Below are 21,525 nucleotides of genomic sequence, written 5' to 3'. Positions count from 1 at the left end.
GAGAACTGTCTTTATAATACATTACTGTATTATTAGTTTAACTTTCTTATTATTTCCCTCTTAACTTCTTCTTTTTCTTCGTTATGATTCAGCAGTATTTGATGAAAGATTGATCGAAATGCTCGGCCCAACTTTTACCCAGGGATCTCCATGTCAGAACGTTCACAGTGATTAGACATTTTCGACAATTTCTGTACGTTCCTTGCTTTAGTTTAAATTAAAATGCGGAAGAATTTTCTTTCTTCGAGAGATATTTTGTTTCGAAAATGATCGTGACCAAGTCCGTGCGGATGCAGAGGGACGTAAACAGCCAAGTTGGTCAAAGTTAGAATGGGACGGAGTGGGCGGCACACGCGGTGAGGAGACAAGAGAGATGAGAGCTAAATAGAGCCAAAGAGACGAGATGACGCGATTAGCACATATAGCGACTACAGGCTGTGTGGTTTAGGGCCTCGGCCTCTCTTAGTTGGCGACGGTGTCTCTCGCGAGGAGGACTCGCCGCCGTACCGGATCCAATAATATACTCTTGGCGAGTCCGTCTGGTCCGGCTAAGATATTCTCACGTCCTCACGAAAACGGTAAGTCCACCATGATTCGTGTTCACCAGATGCGATTTTAAGGCGATTTCAAGTAAAATGAAAGGAACAAGGTGTTTTCAATTTCATCAAGTATGATGAATATAAAAAAGTATTACATGGCATTTTAAACTGCAATTTATTTTACTTATATAAAAACTTTCATTCTCTATTGCACAGTTTTTGAAATGTTTACAATTGCTTAAAAAAATTTGGGGGGAGTGGGAGGAAAATACTCTTATATATTTTCTGTAAAATAAAGAAAAGGAAATATTCTTGTACTAGATAATTTATTGTTTTGCTCTAAACAATCTCATTCAAGTTTTTAATGGAAAGATTATTTCTTGAAAGTATTTGTTAAAAGCAGACAAGTTTAAAAGTGAAAAACTTTTATAAAAAAAAAATTATTGCAATTTGGAGTGACAAAATAATTTAATTCACTCGGAAAGAAGGCTTCTGAAAGCTTAAATCTTGAATCTTTCGAAGTTAATGAGATAAGAATAGCAACGTCGATTTCGTAATTTCCTCAATAGCGAGTGGTTTAAATGCAAATTAATTTACATTGTTATTTAAATGCGATTAATTGTTTCAAGAAATGCAAATGTACCCTTTCTCGTAGCTTCCTGATTACGCTTGTGCTGAGGGATTCGATATATATAAACGTTTGAACAAGTTTATAAATATCTGCGTCTTTTTACCAGCGACGATGGCAAGTTCCTCAGAGGGAGACACCGTCAAGCCGACGAATACGAATAAATCAACGACTGGAATCAACATTCTCGCATCCATGGAGGGTGCGAGGAAACGACGACGATTAGAATCTCTAACAACGAACTCGGAGATCCCTAAGAAAACGCAGCGACGCGACGAGTCATGCAACTCCTATGTGTAAGAAATATTCATAGTAATTAGGCAGAATTTCGCACGTTATAATGAACAATTATAATTAGCAGCAGATTTTTAAAAATTAATTAGCGATGAAGTTAAATAAAGATATTTATTGTGTTTTTAAACAAAAGAAAATTTTAATTAGGCAAGAAAAGAAAAATGTAAATACATTTACATTTTGGCATGTATTAAAACAGCCTATTTATGAATAGCAACCCTTTGCATTAGAATATTTTTTTAAATAAAAAAATATTTAAATTTAAGAGGGAAATTCAAGTAACTTTAATTATAGATATAAGAAGCATTTATGATTTTTTTGGTCCATTTTATCAAATGAAGTTTACTTCTCATGAACAAAGACACTGTTGGAGTTCTTTTGTAAAAGTTCTTTTGTAAATTTTTATCAAAAATAAAATATCAGCTCTCGGCAATCATTATTTCATTATAATAGTTCTACATTTGGTCGAAATTTACAATTCATTGAAAAAAAAATAATACAAATTCAACTCAACCAATCGAAGAATATTGTTTAAAACTGAATGAAGTATTCTTACATGGATTCGATTTCTTCATCTTTATCGTTAGTGAGGCAACCGAAAGAAAAATTGAGCAGATAGAGGAGAAAAAGGACTCATTCCTATCACGTCTGAAGAGGAAAGATCAAGCAATACCAATAAATCCGCAGGATGTTAAAATATCACGAGTTAGCGAAGCAGGCGTGGGAAGAAATGATGCAACTAGATTGAGGAAAACGATACAATGGCTCGAGGAAGGAGCGCGAAGGCTACGCGAGGATCTGGCGAATGTGCGGACGGAGCTACATGAAGAGCGAAGGGCATCCAAAATCGCTAAAAGGGAGTTCGAAACTGCTCTCAGAGAAGCTAGATTGGCTGAGGCTGCCAAGTATCAACCGATCATAACCGAGCTGAAGACCAGGTATATGAATCGTAATTTATAAAATTCATAAAATTCCTAGATCTTCAATTTTGTTATTTCTCATAGCAGTTATTTTTGTTTCCACATTTGAAAATTCACCCTTAGACAAATAATCAACTTTTAAAACTTGAATTTTGAAGACGACCTAATTAGAAGAAGAATTAAAGCACATTAAAAAAGGATATTTTCATTTAGAATAATTAATTCTGCGTCGCCATTACCGTCGCCATCGCCATCGCCGCCGTCGTCGTCGCCGCCGCTCAAATCGGATCCCGTGAAAGACGAGAGTCATAAGCGTGAATTGTCAACCCTTAGGAAACGCTTAGCCGACGCTGAGGGTACAACACGCAGACTTGAACAATTAATGAAATCGCAAGCGAACATTATTCGCAATAGCAATGGTACTTCTTCCTGCGGCGACGCGCGCCGCCTGGAAGCAGAAATGCGAAATCTTCGCGCCGAAAACGAAAAACTCGAAGAAAAATTGCGTGTAAGTATCCTCTCTAAATTTTCTAAACTTGTAAATTTAAAAGTAATAAACTATAAAAATAAACCGTAACCGTGATAAATTATAATAATAGGAACATCTGTCTAATAAAAATTGATGTATTAATTTTTTCTTATTAATAATTCGAATCGAATGGATTTCTTTTTTAAACATGATTCTTAAGTAAATAAATTTTCATCATTGATTTATTGTAGTTGATTATTATATTCGTGTTGTTTTTTTTTTTTTCTATTTTTCGTTGATAAGAGATATCTTTACATGTAGATCGCTGTGAACGCCGAGAAAACTCGTATCGCCGAGATACGAGTTCAACGGGAGAATCATGAAGCTGAACTTTCCGCATTGCGAAAATCACTTCGCAGCGAAACTATAAAAATGGTAAGTGCATAGTTTGGGTATCGGAAGTATCAACAGCCCCGTCATTAAACAGCTTAATCGCTCTTAATAATTATACGGCCGTGACGCTCGAAGCAAGAATAGCGAGACGTAATAATAATCGTAATATGAATCTGAAAGCGATCCACCACTCGGGCACGTAAAAATATCCTCCTTCACGAATACAAGAGCACTACCGTCAGCACGAGACTCGTCGAAGATGCTTATTAAAAAATTGTGCCCTGCGGTATTGGTCTGCACTAACTAGAAAAAAGTCTGTCCAGAATGCAATAGCCCGGTCTCACGGCTTATTCGGACAAAAGTTTTACCGACACGGCGAATGTTTGCCATAGCATCGACGAAAAAAAGAATATCTTCGCTGTGCGATTATCCGAAAATGATCACGAGTTTCCCACGCTATTCTTGGGTTCAGGAATTTCTATGTGACTCGACAATTTGCAAATTCCAAAGCAAATCGTACATGTAGAACACAAATATTACGTCTTCTCGCAAGAAATATTGCTTTAAATAATTTATATTTAAGTGACTTTCGAATATAATTTTTTGAATTAATATGGATTAATATAGGACTAACATGGATTAATAATAAACGCCTTTTAATCGCTCGATCAATCGTTCATTATCTAGAACTTGTAAATTTTTAAAGAAGTGAATTTTTTATCTCTTTTTATACTGAAATATCAAAATAAAAACAGAATATTTTTGATAATAATTTTTTCTCAAATCATGAAGAATTAAGATTTCTCTCTTTCGAAATTTTCGCTTTCAAGAGATTACTAATGCAAATTATATTCAATTTAATGCAAAAATATATTTATTTTAATCTCTGTCGCTATTGCATTCTAATCGCATTGGATGTTATATTTAATTTAAAAATATTTATTTGTACTTATCCGTTCGGCGTGTAGTTTGAGCTTAAAAAAACACTTCCTGCTTCCTAGCATGCCACATTGCGGTCAAAATCATGCAGTGATGTCGCCTACCGCATTGCCAGCGTGGACTAATACGATCGCGACCTCATCTCTGGCAAAGAGCCAAATATCGAGGATAAAGAGACTGAGCTGATTTGGTATTTGGGACGACCAAATTAAAATAAAAATCTCGTTATAAATCTCGCTGAGTGGAAGTCTAATGAAGATTAATTCGAACACCAAATTTGCGAAAAAAATTTTATCATGAATCTAGATGGTAGTTACATGATGGTTATAAAAAAAATATATATCGGCAATAAAATCCTTTAGGAGTTAGATTTAAAAATATTTTTGCAATGGATATTTGTGAAAAGAGTGAAGAAGTGTAAAGAATATAAATAGAATAAAAGTAAATTATTTTACATATTTTTTTGACACGAAAATTTGAACGAATTTAATCTCTATTTAATGTCTAATTCTGATTGATTTGAGACGAAAATATTGTTCTAAATATTGCCGAGTTATCAACCGGCTTTTTTATGCGTCATAATATTTGGATCATAATTCGATCACGGTAACGATTAATTTAAGACTTCCGGTTGCCGGTTCATGATTCATCATTCTCGGAAATCGTGCCGGTCTTTACTATCGTGCGCAACCGGAACAACGCAAACGTACGCGCGTGCAAGTACTGTGAATGCTTAGGGGATATCGAAGGCGGCGGACAACGCGGCGTTTCTCTCATCCCACACCTGTATAGACAAGGTGAAGGTAAAAGGCCCCCGGGGCCTGACAAGTCTGACTACGCGGTGGGACGAGGTGAGAGCTCGAAAGCGGTACGAAAGGGACCGATCACTGCCCCTCCCCTTCGTCATCGCCATGTATCCCATTCTTCGTCGCGATCGCCGGCGATGTTAATTTTTCTCATTGCAACTTTCGCCACACGTGTCTACGCGCGAGAGATCTGCCGCATTCAAACGAGTTTTACGAATTTTTGCAGATGGATGAGCTGCGTGGCAAGAGCCGAGAGATTGAGAAGCTGTCGAAGCTCTTGAAACGTCGAAAGTTGGCGCCGGTGGAGCAGGAGATGGTGAGTAGATAGATATCGCATTTACTTAACATTTCCGCTTCCGCGAGAACAATTACATAAAACTGTTAAAAAAATAAGATTTCTAAAGAGTTTCTACAGAGTGTTCGATAGTAGCCGCGTTTTGCAAATGAATGACGCGCGCGTTATAGCATTTTTGTCGAAAAAAACAAGATTCTTCCTCGTTCATTTACAAATAATTAATGATAGACACAAATTATATTTTTGAATTTTCAAAAATATATTTTTAAAACTTTTAAATATATCTTGAAATTTTATCTAACGTTAATTTAAAATTGAAAATGTAATTAAATATATTTATTAATAAATATATACGTAATTTACAGAAAATATAAAAAATAAAATTATAACGATATTATTGTTTTTTTATGATATTTGATTATCAACGTAGCTCAAAATATTAAATTTTTTTAAGTATTTTCATATTATGAAATTAATAATTTTCTTATTGTTTTTATGAGAGAGGGGAAATGTAATATTAAATCTTGAAAAAGTTCTCATGACCTCATAAACATTTATTATCAATATATTTACATTGTACTGTATGTTTTGTTACGTGATAATAACTTTTCTAAAGTTTATCTCTTAAAAAACATTTTGTCCCCGATTACTTATAATTTCTCCATTTCTAATATCAGATCTTTGACATCTTTTGTAAAGATCAATTTCAATTTGATCACGAAGATAAAACGTGATAGGTCTAGGACATCCTATATATTACATCCATTTATTCATGGGTATTTCTTCGACGATGCAATTTCATGAAACAAAATCTGTTTAAAACATTTCAAATAACTGAATAGAGTATAAATTATCTTTCTAATTTAATTATTATTATTATTATTATTTGAACATTGATTTTTAAACTATTAATTTATAGCACATTTATGATTGTTTTAATTAATCGCGTATATTATAAATATAAAAAGAAATGAGTATCAATAATTGCTTTTATCGTATTCTTACCAGATGCCTCGCTCTGGATTTCTTATTTTATTCGTTCTCAGACAGACACAACAGCAAAGAACTGTCGTGTGAACGATCCAACGGTTCACCCTGAGGACCGTACCGGTGCACACGATTATCATATCGTGTGACTTCCGGTGTAAGTTTATACAGCATCAAGTTCTAAGAAGTCATTGGCACAGACACTTGGTTCGTTCAAAGCTAAAATCAATGATTTATATTTGATCTTAAAAATATCTGTCCTGTTATTCCTTCTTATGCTGAAGATAATAATTTAAGAAGAAATCTTTTAAACCAGAGACGCTCACGTTCTATCTTCTTACCTTTTACTAATTTTTTTATATTTTAATTGTTATATTTTTTTAATCTGTTGGTAATTTCAAACTTTTTTTATATATGTAAGAAAAATCTTTTAATCCTTCTTTGCATATGACGGAGAAAAATGCGTATATAACACGTTTATTTTTATGTTAATTTTATTGTACCCATTGTAGTAAATCTAAATAACCGTGACGCACGCGATTACATTAACTTCTTCCGCTTTGCTAGAAATGTTGCGTCTCTCTGTATAGTGTAAGTATTACAAGAATACAAGAAATTATGTAAAAATATACATAATGAAACATCTTTTGAAAAAAGAAGATAGAAAATTTCTAAATGGATAGAAAGAAATCAATTATTTAATTGAAAAAACACTTATAAACAAATTTTACAAAGATAAAAAGATATTGTAAAATTTTATATACAAAATTTGAATATTGAAAATGTTTTCTATTTTTATTTTTAAAATTGATCAGAAGATATAAAATTTCATAATAAAAATAGGGCCGTATTAACGCGCTAGTATACATTTTTACCAATATATATTAACTTTAACTTTGGTTTATCTTCTTCTTTCTTATTACTTCTAAATATAAAAAAAAGATAAAAAATAAATTAAACTGAGATTAAAGTTAATCTAGATTGGTGAAAACAAACATAAATCAATTTCACGCAATTACTTCTCGATTAACGAGACTCGACGTTTTCAATTAATTCTTTTCTATATTATTTTGATCGATGATTTTTCTTTTTTAATTAAGATTTTTTTTCTTTGTCAATATGTTTTTGCGTCAGTATACCACAGAGTTAAAGGAAGCAATCATCAGAGTTACAACATTATTAAACTACATGTATGGTGGCTTGCCGATGCATGGAAGGTTAATGAACCATCACGTGTAACGATACTCAAGTCGATACCGACGCCGTTTAAGGGGGGGGGGGGGGGGCTTAGATATTTGGACATGCTCCAAGAAATGCGCTGACAGCGCGATTGCTACTTTTTGGACAGCGGCCTTTACTTTCGTCGAAGCGTATAAACGATTCAACGAAGCCATTACGAATCGCTAAATCCAATGGATGCTTCATATCTTGATGATTTGCTTTTAGTCGAAGGTATTCGGATATTGTGATATCCGTCGGGTCAATGTACCGGGTCACGTCGCAAGACGGTCTCGCGCGGTCTCGCGCATTGTACATTATACGCGTCTTCGTCATCTTAAAGGAACTTAAAGGCCATGTGAGCAAGCGGCCGCTGCTAAAAGGTTGTAGCTACGTGCCGCACAATATAATTGCCACCCTTTCCCGCCTTATCGCCGCTTAATCGAGCTAGCTAACGGTAGCGCGAGATCTACAGTAAAAGCGGTAAGAGCGATAAAAGACGCCTTTTTCTCTTCCTTGGCAACGATTTCATGAAGTCTAATCTAGAGGTAAAATGGAAATGCGAGAGGCACTTCATTCTTCGTTTTTTTTTTTTTTCTTTCTTCCCAGTACCGTACACCAATTGTACATGTCTAATTTACATGATATTCTTTCCAGGATATATGACCCAACAACCTTTATTAGGGATTTGTTTTAAATGCCGTTTCTATCCTAAAAAAAACAGAAGTTTCGAAAAAAGAAAAAAAAAATCTCTACTTTTCCTCTGGGAAAAAGAAACGCAGCTGTACTCTTTTGATTAATCGCTATCTTAAATTGGCAGATTATCGGAATCGCACCGACGCGATTGTGACACGAAGATAACATGGGATCGCAGGAGGGACACCGCGACTCGCATTGTCTCGCGTCACACCCTCTGACGAGGGGGCGGCCCTCGTGCGGGGGAGGGGAGAGGGAGAGGGAGCAGTTGTGATCCTAATCTAACATTTCATTGTGTCTCGACTTCAAGTTCCTGCCAGGTCAGCAAACCGTGGATACGTCTGTAGCTTTCCGAATGGAATGGAAGGAACGGGTCCGCTCGCAGCTCCGCACACACACACACACACACACACACACACACACACACACACACACACACACACACACAGGTAGAAGGCCCCCGCGATTATTGGAGGTGCCTCGCTTCAGTCTGGTCTAGACGTCGGCCGTGCGCGCATCGTCTTCTTCCATCGACGTGCCGTTCGTATCTTACCTTCCTGGTGCGTGCCCGAATGTGACACACGATTAAGGAGATCGTCGCAAAGATCCTTTCGCGGTGTAATTCGATCGTGGTGTACACCCCGATATCTCGTCCCGCTTTCTCGGTGCTCGTTATATGAATTCTCAAGATCAACATTGCGTCTCATGGGGTTCGCGTGGAACGAGGTAAGGATTACGGCCAGTCGCATCTTCCTCCGTCTTCATTTGCGACTGTCCGTTTGTGGTGTCCGGTAAAGTCGGTAAAACGCGCTCAAAAGTCGGCGGCTTTGTTCAAGGGATTCCTTATTCGCGAGTTATTTTAGATTTTAGAAACGTCATTTAAAGGAAGTGAGAAGGAAAAAATATGATACGATTAGAATTTTTAATTTAGATTAATTTATTTTTAATTTTAGAATTTTTTCTTTCCGCTACTATATAATTTATTATGCGTTTTATTATATATGGAAAAACCATTATGATGAAATTTTGTATTTTGAGATTACAATGATTAAGACACGAAAGAAACGTTTAATAACTTTTTTTAGTGATATTTTGATATTTTGAATATTTTGATATTATACGAATGAGTTGATAAACGATATGAAAGTTAAATATTTCAAATATCTACATATGAAATTGAGTAGTTTTTTATTTATGATTTGTTACGTCGTGCGGTACAGTAATGCTTTACATTTGGTTTCATCGTCACGAAAGATGATTGCTATACGAGATATCATAAAATATTTAATAAATATTTAATAATAAGACGATACATTGCATGACGGTTTGCAATTTTTTTCTTACCTATTTTCCATAATATTAATTTATTAAAAATTATCAAACTTCGATCTGAAAAAAATTGCAAAATTTGAAAAAAATGTTTGTAAATGAAGCAAAATAGAAAAGTGTTATTCAAAACGGACGTTTAGCAATGATAAAAAGTAGATTTCATTATGAACGTAGTAGTTTAAAAATTTGAAAGAGCATCGACGAATGTTGATATCTCTCAGCCGACTCTTACAAATATTTACTCTATTATTCTGCATGAGACTGTCGACGGTCCCCGCCCTTTCGCTTGCACATAGCCATCGAGATTGAATATTTTCACGCACCTACTCCAGTTTCACCTTCTCGCCTTCTCTTATCCCTGAGTGGAAACGCGAATAGAGCGTGGAGCCGATCATGTTCCCAGGGAAATCGACATAAGTTGCGTGTCGTCGACGTACCGTGGGAAACAATTCTTCCGCGGGACGGGATGGAAAAAAATAACAGAAAATACGAATATATTACGAGCGAGCATAACAATGATTTCCGTGAATTGTTGAGTTGTTTTGCGAAGTCATTTTGCGCCCAACGCGGAATCCGGTTAGCCGTACACAGTTGAATTAGCACACTTCCAATAATACCTGACGATTCCGTAAGAAGTAATTAGCTGAAAGTAGGAATCCTGCTAGGAAGAATTAGTTTTCAACTAATTGGCAATCGTTACCAGGTTGTTACGAGAACTGTTGCACGGATTACCGGCAATATCCTACATTACCGTTGTCGGAATTTTAAATGAGAGATGATTAAAATAGAGTTATTTTTAATATATATGTTCATAAGTAAATTTCAAAACAATGTACATAAATGTGTATGTGTTCGATATAAATTTAAAACAAGCATCCTGCGCTTTGATGTTAATATGCCGTGCTGTCGTTAATCCTTTTTTGACCAAGAGTTGCAATAGTAGCCTTTCATTATATATTCGCTATGTAAGAAGAATTATAATTGATCGCTGCTCATGTGTGCATAATTTATCATTGCCATAATTTATCATTGAGTAACTTGTTATTGGGTCACCTGAAATAATTTTTATAAATGTATCTATTAATATATCTGAATTCTAATGAAACCAACTGTTTTTCTATCTCTATAGAAAAGAAGAGTATTCTTAGAGGCATAATAAAGTATATGTTTTGCTACGTCACATAACAATAATGTTCCCATGATCAGTCTCAAATATCAAAACGTTCACAATTCTGCGAAAATGAAATGACACGGGTTGAATATATGAACCGGTACGTAAAACGATCAGCAATCGGATGGACGAAATAGTCGAATAGTCTCGAGTACTCGCGAATTCAGAAATCCGTTGCGTGACGTGTCCGCACTCACACGCTCGCGCATCCAAGTCGGATCCATGCCTGCGTGTCCCGATGCGGTTGTAGAGAGAGAGACACGTAAGTATGCCTTAAGCACTTAACTATCTCTAACCATTGTCCTCCTTTGAGGCGGCGCGCGGGATGAATTTCAATGACTTTGCGACGCGTAAAAGAAGGCGAGAGAGAAAGGCGGCAGCGATCCGTCGTACGACTCCAAAACGAAGTTGTTATTTCACCGGATGTGCTTCCTCGGCTTCTTCGTCTCGATTGCAAGTGGAACGGCCGCGCGTTCTCTCCCTTCGATTCTATCTTGGGCCTTCTAGAATCAGCTAGACTTCCCTCGGGGGGGAGAAGGGGGGGGGGGGGGGAGAGGGGGAAGATTGGTGGGTGCTCGGCGACTTGCCGGTAGGAGCGAGTACCTTCTCGACGACGACGACGACTAACGATAGCCGCCACTCTCGGTGAGCTACTTCGCGAAAGAAAGTTCCCGATCCCCCTCGCAGCAACCGCAGGCGAGAGATACGAATACGGGTCGTGATACATCGGATCGGTGCACGAAAGCGCGCGCTATATTAGCCGGCGGTCATGTTACCGGACCGGATCACCTCGAGGATCGCCATCGCGGTTTCTCTATGTACCCTCTTAACAACACCTTCGCTCAATCTCGCCTCCGTTATCCTTGATTGACTCTATAAAAGAAAGAAAGATCCGCGCGCGGGCGGATCTACGGAGAGGAATAATAATCGAGAGGCATTCGAGAGAGGCGAGTAGTCCTCCTTCTGTATTTTCCTTTCGCAAGAAACCGATGAAGTTACGCGTCGCGTAATTGATTTGCGCTTCGGACGGTGGATCTTCCAGAGTCTACGTCCCGTGACATTTTACACGGCATCTCGACATCCTCGCTGTATCTCGTTGCATCAGCGGATCGGAGTAGAGGCGATGGATTTTCCTATAGTTCTTCTTTAAAAAAAAAAAAAAAAAAAAAAATCGTACATAATTCACGGTGATTGTTATTGAAAAATTTTTGACGCAAGGGACTGATCGAAGTCCAAGTTCGTGGTCAAACCGCAAGTGCCTTTAGGGCACCGCATCCGTGCGGAACGCTTCGACGGCGTGGGAGATACAGACGCGCTTACGTAGTCTCACGTCTACGCAGTGCTATGTAATTCCAATCCTATCATCGCGGTCAGATTATTAATACTACTGAGTAACGATGGGCGTATACCATGGGGAATAATTAGCGACTTCCTTTCCTGGCGTAAGGCGTGTAACGAGCGTGCATAGGAAAGCGCTACGTTACACGTATATATGTACATGCGTTTGGCACCCGCGGCACGTCCTTCGATAACGCGGACATTTCAGTTTTACATGCGGGTCAGCGAGCGCGAGTAAAGCTGACAATGAGAGCGAAAGTCACATTCGAGCGCGACAGACAGCGTATGAGGGCTTGGCAGGAATCGAACGTAATAATAAATTATAAGCGAGCGTCATGTTGCTCGTGTTGGAGAAACGTACGTGACGGAACTAAGTGACATTTCTGAGATTATTATTTAAAAATTAATCTTGACTCCAGATTGAATTTGACATATTATTTTCAAATAATATTTTTGAGAAAATTGCAGTTTAGTGAAATTTTTTTTAGATTCACGTGTGCGTATAAAGATAATATTTTTTTCATAATATTTTTTTGCTGTTATACAAAGATATTTATGCTTATGATTGATTATATATACATGTATTACTTCAATTAAAGTTTATAATTTTATGAATTATATGATATAGTAAATATTTTAGTACTAAAATTCTGTTTACTAGATTAAAGAAAGTTTCATATTTTTTTATATAGATAGAAAACGAAAATTATATAAAATGTTGATAATTTAAATGTGCAAACTGTAATTTATGATTTTTATAATTTATCCTAAAATATTTATAATATGTTATTCCATTTTATACTGTGATTAATTTAACAATATTTACATAAAAATTATTAGAATGTTATATGTGACATGCAATGAATAATTAATAATGAAAATAATGTTATCACAACAAAACTTTTGATAATAAAAGTGAGAAAAGTATAAATTTCTTAATTTCAATTTTGTCATATTTTGCTAAATTAAAAATGTTAGTTTTAATTATTGTCTTCATCATATGTGAAGAAGAACGGTCAATTTATTTTCTCGAATGAAGTACGCGAAAGATAAAATGAAAGATAAAATTTTTACTACGATCACGATTAAACTGAAAGTCAAAGAGCAAGGACCGATTGCGCGTTCCATAAGGAAGTTTCCGACGTTCTTCTAATGGACGATAATGCATGTTAGAAATACGCAAGCCATTCGAGAAACGTGCAGACGGATTACAAGATCGTAAGCGAGGGCGGGAGACGATCGGTGAAAGTAAGATCAGGTACTGTATGGGATGGTACGGATTGACTCAAGAGGCTGCACGCAAGACTCCCACGGGATGCGTAATATCCCAAAAATTCAACTTGTTTGCAGAGTAATCGAATCTATAAATAGATATAAGCTAATGTTGTATTACATGTAGAGCTGTCACATTCTTATTATGGAAATGTCATGCTTAAATTGGAACGTAGAATTTCTTTAACATTTTTCATACTTTTAACATGTCACGATTGATGTTGAAATTGAACAATAATATAAATAAAAAATAAAATAATAATTAATTATTTAAAAATGAAGATTATATATTTCAGTGATATTTTTACTTGTTTCTCTATAATATTATTTAAATATTTCTTTTTATAATTTTTTTTACATAGAAAATATGATTTTCTATTCAATGACTCAATTAATAATATGTAAAAAAAAAATCACCTAGATCACCAGAGTTATTAAACCTTTATTAATAATTAATTCTTTCGAGAACCGTAAAGGATATAAATTATATGAAACAACGCGATTTCGCGATTTTTATCTTCAAAGAAATAAAGTCATCTCTCTTCCGAAAATTAAAATTTTAATTGATACCTAAAGAAAAATACGTAATGAAAGTTACATTTTCATTTAGAAAAGAGATCGAATTATTAATTAATATTTATTAACTGCTCATTCACCGGAACGTTTTAATTATTATCCATTATCTTGCTATTATTGTTGCATTAATCATTGTGTAAAAGTCAGAGAACGCGCGCGCGCGCGGATAAAATCTTCATTTGAGCGAGATATCGGTGACTTCGGCGAAAAATAGCGCTGATTACTTTTGCGCTCGTTGAAATTTCTAATTATCTTCAGTCGCGTGTAACTGATAACTGTTACACCCAGATGTCGACTTAATATAAGAAAACGTCGTCGGGACAAAACAAGAGACGAGAGACGAGCGGCGAAGCGCGGATAACGGTAATGCGTGACGCGCTCGTTTCACCTGTTTCCCAATATGTCTTATATCCGATATAGTCGATCCCCCCCGGCCCGAAAGAGAGGAGAAACGAGCCGGTGTAACGAGCGCGCGTGTCCAACGATTTACATATATGGCGCAAAGTGCATCATCGCCCGATGCAGCAAGGTGCAATCGGCACTCTCTTTCTTCCTCTCCCTCTCCCTCTCCCTCTCTCTTTCTCTCTCTCCCCCCTCTCTCTCTCTCTCTCCCCTCTCTCTCTCTCTCTCTCTCTCTCTCTCTCTCTCTCTCTCTCTCTCTCTCTCTTTCTCTTCCTCTGCGCATCTCTGCGTGTATGCCATACTCACGCCGCATGTTGATATCACCTAGAGGAGGAAGGAAACTGAGGAACGAGAGGGGGAGGGTGAGGCTGTGGCTGTATGTCAGGGGGCCAAGCTAACGGTCCACCCAGACTCTCCGGGGCTCTCCGTAATCCAATCGTTGCAACTTGTCTGCTTTTCTCTCCTCTTTCTCTGTCCTTTTCCGCATCCCTCTCCTTTCTCTCACAGCTTTCCGACTCGTTGCACACATGTCGTATCGGACCGTGACGTTCATCCGGAAGACTGAATCGCTGAAACGATCGATGATAGATTTCCCTCGGAAGAGGACTAAAAAACGAATATCGGAACTCCGCTGACTTTGGAAGAAAGTTCTTTCCTTTGGATTCATTGTTTTTATTTACCTTGCGGTTTTCTGATTGAAAATATAATGTTGTTGTCGATAAATAATATCGGTAAATAATTGTAAAATGAAAATGACCAAAAGTGTATTCGTTAACATCATTATTTATCGAATTAATTTCACGGTTTTTTAATCTTGCAGAAATTAAATATTTCCTCTTATAACTTTTTGAATAATTTTTATTATTTATACAATATTTTTTTCTTTTTATAATGTAACACTAAAAAAAATAAAGAATATCCATTTGAAGAAATAATGGCTGTGGAAACAGTATTTGTTATGGATTAATTACTGTTTCGATGATGTTACAGATGCGGAAGTTACGGGAGAACGAGGGAAACCGACCGATGCAGTCAGCATCTCGCACAGAGAAAAAGATTCTCAAAGATGATGGTCACATAGTACGTAGTATTCTTTAACGCAAGAAGTTTTTTTTTTCTATTTATTTTCTATTTATAGCTTTTCCGATACAAGCATATTGTTCTTGATATAAACGATTATGTACATATTTATCACGCAATAAAAATGTATAATGGCGTACATTTTATCGCGATAAAAATGTATAATGGCATAAGCCATTAAGGTGGGATATTGTTTAAGGTGAGGTCATATGTGCGCGCAATAGAATCCGACACAGCCATAAATGAAATCGAGGTCGAGCGCCTCCGTGAACTCGCGCTTGAGCAGCAGGAAGTCATCGAAATACTTAGACAGGCAGTTAAGGTAGTGGGATGTCCTTAATAAATATGAAACTTTAGAAAAATATAGTTTTTCCATTTTTCTTGTAAATTCTGTAAACAAACCGCTAAATACTAAAATTATTATGTATCATTGATTTGAAAAATATTTTCATCTTAAATTTGCTAATTTATGAAAAAAAAAAATATATTTAAAAATATATATAATAAAAATATCAGTCTAAAAGGATAATAAATTGTTAGAAATTTTCAAATATACATAAAAGTTACTAATGACAGGCATTCAGTTAAGAAGCAAATTTGAGAAATATAAAAATAAATATTTTTTGTTATATAAGGAGAGAGAGAGAAAGTTGGAGCAGTTGTCAAATAAGAAAAGGAAGGAAGAGTTTTATAAACAGTGGCTAGAACTAGAGCCGGTAGCCGAAGTGGATGACGAGGAGGATCATGAAGATGATGATAGCGCTCTGTCAAGCGCCCCGTCCTCGTTGTCACCGCAACCTGGAGGATATGGTCAATGGCAAAGCAATGGTGTCACTAGAGAAGCATATGAAGCCGTTCTTGTTGAGATCGAGGAGCTACAGACAAAGCTTCTTAAAGAGCAACGCGAATTGTCGCAGGCCAGGATTCAAATTTGCGACTTGGAAAAGGAACTCCTACAAGAGGTAAGGTTTTTTTTTTTTTATAATATAGAATAAAAAAGTAATCTAAGACTCTTAATATCGAGTACTTGAGAGTTTTGGAAAAAAAAAAAAAAAAAAAACTTTTTATATCTAGCGGAAATGTGCTGATCATGACAAAGAGTTGAACGAGCTAAATAACAAGCTTCGAGCTGCTGAAGATCGAGAAGCCGCACTTTTGGTGGAGCTCTCGGAAATACGAGAGCAAAATGAACTTCTGGAATTTCGATTGCTCGAGATGGAAGAAATTCCCATGCGCAAGGACAGTCCCGATCATGCGGTGGACAGCGGTATCGTTTCACCGGAACCTGTCCATACGAACAAGGTGAGCTTTTGTTTCGAATATAATTTCAAACTTTGTTTAAATTCATTAATATAATATAATACAATAATAATAATAATAATAATAATAATAATAATAATAATATAATTATTTAATCGTTTAAGAAACTTGCCTATTAGAAGATTATTATTGCTCCTCCCTAGAAGATTATTATTGCTTATTTCAATAATCGCATGATTTTTCTTTATTTTTTGCAATACAATAATATATTTCAGGATCATTCGATCGACAAACAGAGAAGCCGCGCTGTGGCGACCGTGATACCTTACATGAATAACGCCACAATAACGACGAACTCGGTAAAATCTATGTCGCCCGTGTTACCGAGAAAGCCCCCACTTACCCTTCAGGAAAGTGGTATCTTCGAGGAGGAAGAGGAGGAAGAGGAGGAGGAGGAGGAGGAGGAGAAAGAATATGAGGATGAAAGGGAGCATGACGTCGAGCTTGCTAGCCGCGGTACTCAGACGGAAGCACCATCCGGAGAACTCCTGCAGGAAGTGCAACGTCTCCAGGAGCTAAGAGCTCGAATTCAGGAGCGTGCGGCTAAGATCACAACGCCGGTCTTTCATCCGATGGATTCTAAAATCTTCGATGTGGACTCGATAGTCCAGCTGTCCTCGTATCAGGAGCGCGTCCGCGATCTCGAGGAGAGACTCGAAATGTACGAGGAAACCGAAAAGAGTCGGAAACGAGAAAAACAACTGTCGAAGCAACGGGAAGAGGAGCTGCTGGATGAAAATTACAGACTTACAGAGAGAATATATTGGTTAGAGAACGAACTGCGGACTGTCGCGAAATCCAATTTCGTCGAAGATAATAATGGAAACGAGACAACTAGCACACAACAAATAGAAAATATGGACCAAGACAAATATCAAGCTCCAGAAGATATACAGGCTTTGAAAGATGATCAATTTAAGGAAACAAACTGCACGCGCGCTGCTCAAACCGTAGAGACATGTGGAAATTTTATGGCTGTAGAATGCCCTCGATGCCAAGATAAAGATAAATCTGACCAGCAAATCATTTTGGATGCACAACGCAATATCACAGTACGTAATTTATATTAATATCGATCTAATTTTTTTTAAGTTTTTTTTTTTTAGTTAATTTTTTAATTCTATTGAACTCTAACAAAGATAACACATCTTCTTTTTAATTTGAAACAGACAATACAATGATCATTTTATATTCTATAGCTAATATCCTCAGAGGAGAAGAAGACGCAAGACGAATCGAAACTCTGTAAATCCGAAGAACCGGCCGTTAATGATCTTGCCAAAAACGACTTAAAAAAGAAGGTTAGCCGAAAACGAATTAGGAGTAACGAACGCGAGATACGGTCGATAAAAACAACAAAAATGGAAAACGTTAGGTTCGTCCGCGATGTCTCCTTCGGGCGGAAAAATTATCCGTTGGTTCTGTATCAGGAAATCTGCGTTTAGCTTACGCCATCGCTACATCGAATCCTTAATAACGAACTCTAATAAAACAGGCGTGGCTTCAAAATCCGATAATATCGTCTAGTAAACTTTCGCTCTAATTTTGTTTTCACACCGAAGAAAGTTGTGCTCGCGTTATAATTGAAAGCTGGTGTCTGCCCAAGTTGATGTTTAGTTTTTGAGAAGCTGGGAGTTTCCTCGTGATAGAGGAATTCGCGTGGAACAAGCGTTCTCCGGAGCGACGGCTTCCAGAAAATAGCGGCGAAGAAGAAGAACCGAGGTCGTGGAGAAAAATGCGGATGATGAGGAGGTGAGGAGGAGAAGGAGAAGGAAAGCTAACTACGTTTCTACTTTGTGTCTTTGAGCGTACGTATATGAGACAGACAACCGACAAATTCAGTTTTATTTATTAGCTCAACAAGGAAACAGTGAAGGAATAACATTTGCAACTAGGTAGTTAGAATTTCCGAAAACAGACCTCGTAAAGTAATGTTTTATTTAAATGATTACAATGATAGATTCTTATCATTGATAAAATTTCTGTGCAGCAATTTGCTGTAATTCATATCAATTTGCCGCAATATTCTGCTTGAGCCCGTTAGCATTTTGCATGCTCGAATAGATATTGTGGCGCAACAATTATTTTTTTATGGCTATATCTGTGATATTAATATTTAATATTAAAATGGTCGCAATAATAATCACATACATTCTTAAGTAAAAATTGTCACATTTTATATGTGTATATTTTTTATATTTTTTTGTATTTTGATTAGAAAGTATTTACCGAGTTGTTCAAAGTATACTAACTATTTGAACTGTAGCAGCACTTTGTAGAACATTTCCGCCTACATGGCGTAGTCACAATATATATTATGCGCTTGATGCCAGTTGGTGATGGTAATGATTATGCTTCTCTTCTCCTATTTTCTTCATCTGTCTCATAGAGTTTAATCGCTGTAGCATGGACATATCGTAAAAAATTAATGGCTGCGTTTAGCAGAGAAAGCAGATCAGTGAGCGTTCAGTGATTCTTTATTATGATTCGTTTCTTACATTCAACGAAGATCTAAAGGCAATCATATTGAAAAATAACTGAGCGTTCACTGATCTATTTTCTCTGCTGAACGCAACCAATATCGATAGCGAGTATCAGCTTAGAATAAAATCGCATCGCTTTATTATCTTCAACAAAAGAATATGTATTGAAGTTTAGTGATATCATTTCACTTTTTCGTTACGTTTGAGCGATTACGAACATTTTTTATATAATATTTATATTTAACAATACGCGATTATTAGTAGTGAAAAAAAATAAAGTCTCATACAATACAAGAAAATTACAGAAACATTCCAAAAATATTTTACTGCAAGATTGCAACGAATATCGCTACGAATTATTAAAATTCTGCAATTGCATATGCCTCTACAATGTTTCTGTATTTTCGTATTGCAATTTACAAGATTACAATGTTACTGTAGCGTAGTTGAAAATTTTTGTGCTGTATAGGGAAACGTGATATAAATCCTTCATCATGTGGGTATTCTTTATGCAGGTGATCTATTTTCGCTGGAGATAAAGGCGAAGAGGTTCTCTGTCGTCTCTCGTCGCCGCAAACTCCGTCCATCAAATTTTCGTCTATCAACTCACGAGTTCCAACCCACGGATGAGTCAATGAACCCGTGGGTGAAACCGCGGCACAAACGAGGTAGGATAACGTTTCTAAATACTCATTAATATTAATGAGCAAGTCAAATCGTAATAAGCTTCCTCGGTGTTTTAAAAATATGAGCAGAGCTTTATTTGTAGACATGGGTTTATTGTCTGCGTACATTTAATTAACTACATTCACAAGTAAAGTAAAGAACACACGAAAGTATCATGTAAAGACATGATATATACGGTGATCGATTAATTTTGTTATCTGCAACTGATCCTATTGGTCCCGTCTTAATCCGAGATCCTCCTTGATTTTAAGTAACGAATAACAACTCATTCTTATAATTCTTAATATCTTCAGTGAATTATCTTTACAGGACAATACGGCTGGCGCTGCTTGGTGTGCCCAAGTAACGATCAGAAATGGTACGTCCTGAAAGTAAACGAGGACGCCTGCGGATCGAGTGCCAACCCCTGAACCCCTCGGTTTGGCGTACTTCACCTCCCCACATCACGACCAATCTTTTCGTACAAGCTGTGAAATCAAGTGCCAAATAAGCCGTAGATTAAATATCATACGCGAGCGTATAAATTATATAAAGCATTATCGCAAAATAATTATAACAATTCCCTTGTAATAGTTATGACAGTGATAGTTATTACAAAATAATTGCATCGTAATTTTGATGATGAAAGAAATTTTTGATTGAAAAAGAACATTTGCAATTGATATATTTTTTTTAAGAGAGAACGATATGACTTTCCAGAAAAAAATCAGAATAAAAGCGACTATGCTAAGCGGACATGTCCTTGTACCGAGAAACGTATTAAACGTATCTCTGAATACCTAGTAAAGTCTTATTAAAATTTAAATTCGCATTTTAATGTAAATTTAAATTTAAAATGACAAAGAAAAGGTTGCGCGCGTGTAAACTAACTTGTAATGTCACATGTCGCATGTGTATAACAAATTAGCACGTGATTCGTGATATATTACTATGCATTCAGCGATCAACAAAGGCATGTCTGTGCGCTGTCATTTGCACTGAGAACAAAGATTCTACAGTGTCTACATGTAATTATTGGAGATTCTGCTATATTTCCATCATAATACATTGCATGAAGAGTTGTTTGAATAATTATAAGAAAATAATATATGCATATCATAGGGAATATATAAATTCCTCAACGAATTGATTCATTCTGATATCTTTTTTTAGAATTTTTCTTTTTAAATCTTTACACACTGATTTTACACGGTATATAAAATATATAATAAAATTATATACTGAAACTTGAACCGAAATAATTGCTTTTCGTTGTAGTATAATCTCTCGATGAAAATCTTAACGGAATTAAGCTAAACTTGCGTGTGTCTTTATATCAGAAAGTATATATGTATACACATACATGCTTCAGCATTTAATGTTTATTAATATGTGTATTAGAATATAAACAATGTGTTTCTAGTCCTACTTTTTGTTGAACGCATCGAACGTGCTTTAGCATGCATATTGACTTCGAGTGATGGTAGATTTAGTATCTTCCGCAAAAAGTGTGTATATTCAAACGCTTACTGTATTATTTATGCTGTATACATTTTCGAAACGAAAACGATTTAATAAAGCCTGATCAATCGCTATGATTAATAATGTCTTATTCAAATATATTTTAGAGAGAGAGAAAGAGAGGGAGAGAGAGAGAGAGAGAGAGAGAGAGAGAGAGAGAGAGAGAATTGACTTTATTCCTCA

General features: G+C 36.2%; 1 protein-coding gene across 5 annotated transcripts; it reads left to right on the top strand.

Annotated features, from left to right (window-relative positions):
- Nucleotides 1-418: 418 nt before the first annotated feature.
- On the top strand, nt 419-21,426 carry LOC105422219 (uncharacterized). Of its 5 annotated transcripts, XM_089080835.1 has the most exons (14): nt 419-578; nt 1,277-1,463; nt 2,049-2,399; nt 2,595-2,889; nt 3,172-3,285; nt 5,215-5,304; nt 15,263-15,352; nt 15,552-15,674; nt 15,988-16,314; nt 16,427-16,654; nt 16,888-17,724; nt 17,872-17,973; nt 19,671-19,823; nt 20,152-21,426. In XM_089080835.1, exons 2-13 carry the CDS (start codon nt 1,282-1,284, stop codon nt 19,692-19,694), a joined length of 2,763 nt encoding a protein of 920 aa, XP_088936961.1. In that variant the 5' UTR covers nt 419-578; nt 1,277-1,281; the 3' UTR covers nt 19,695-19,823; nt 20,152-21,426. The 5 variants fall into 5 exon arrangements, with proteins under 5 accessions (XP_088936961.1, XP_088936967.1, XP_088936955.1 ...); XM_089080841.1 differs by lacking the exon at nt 20,152-21,426 and having other exon boundaries at nt 19,671-19,824; XM_089080829.1 differs by lacking the exon at nt 20,152-21,426 and having other exon boundaries at nt 17,872-18,424; nt 19,671-19,824.
- The last annotated feature ends 99 nt before the right edge of the window (nt 21,427-21,525 follow it).

Source organism: Pogonomyrmex barbatus, unplaced genomic scaffold (genome assembly GCF_055798465.1).
Source record: "Pogonomyrmex barbatus isolate J1 unplaced genomic scaffold, ASM5579846v1 scaffold1, whole genome shotgun sequence".
NCBI lineage: Eukaryota > Metazoa > Arthropoda > Insecta > Hymenoptera > Formicidae > Pogonomyrmex > Pogonomyrmex barbatus.
Note: the sequence above shows the minus strand (reverse complement) of the source record. Positions and strands in the feature narration are given on the sequence as shown.

What these genes read in the sequence shown, in the direction of transcription:
- LOC105422219 (XM_089080829.1), top strand. Translation starts at nt 1,282, where the DNA reads ATGGCAAGTTCCTCAGAGGGAGACACCGTCAAGCCGACGAATACGAAT. An exon ending in ATAACCGAGCTGAAGACCAG is followed by an intron (nt 2,400 to 2,594) that starts GTATATGAATCG and finishes ATTTTCATTTAG; the next exon opens with AATAATTAATTCTGCGTCGC. An exon ending in CGCCGGTGGAGCAGGAGATG is followed by an intron (nt 5,305 to 15,262) that starts GTGAGTAGATAG and finishes ATGATGTTACAG; the next exon opens with ATGCGGAAGTTACGGGAGAA.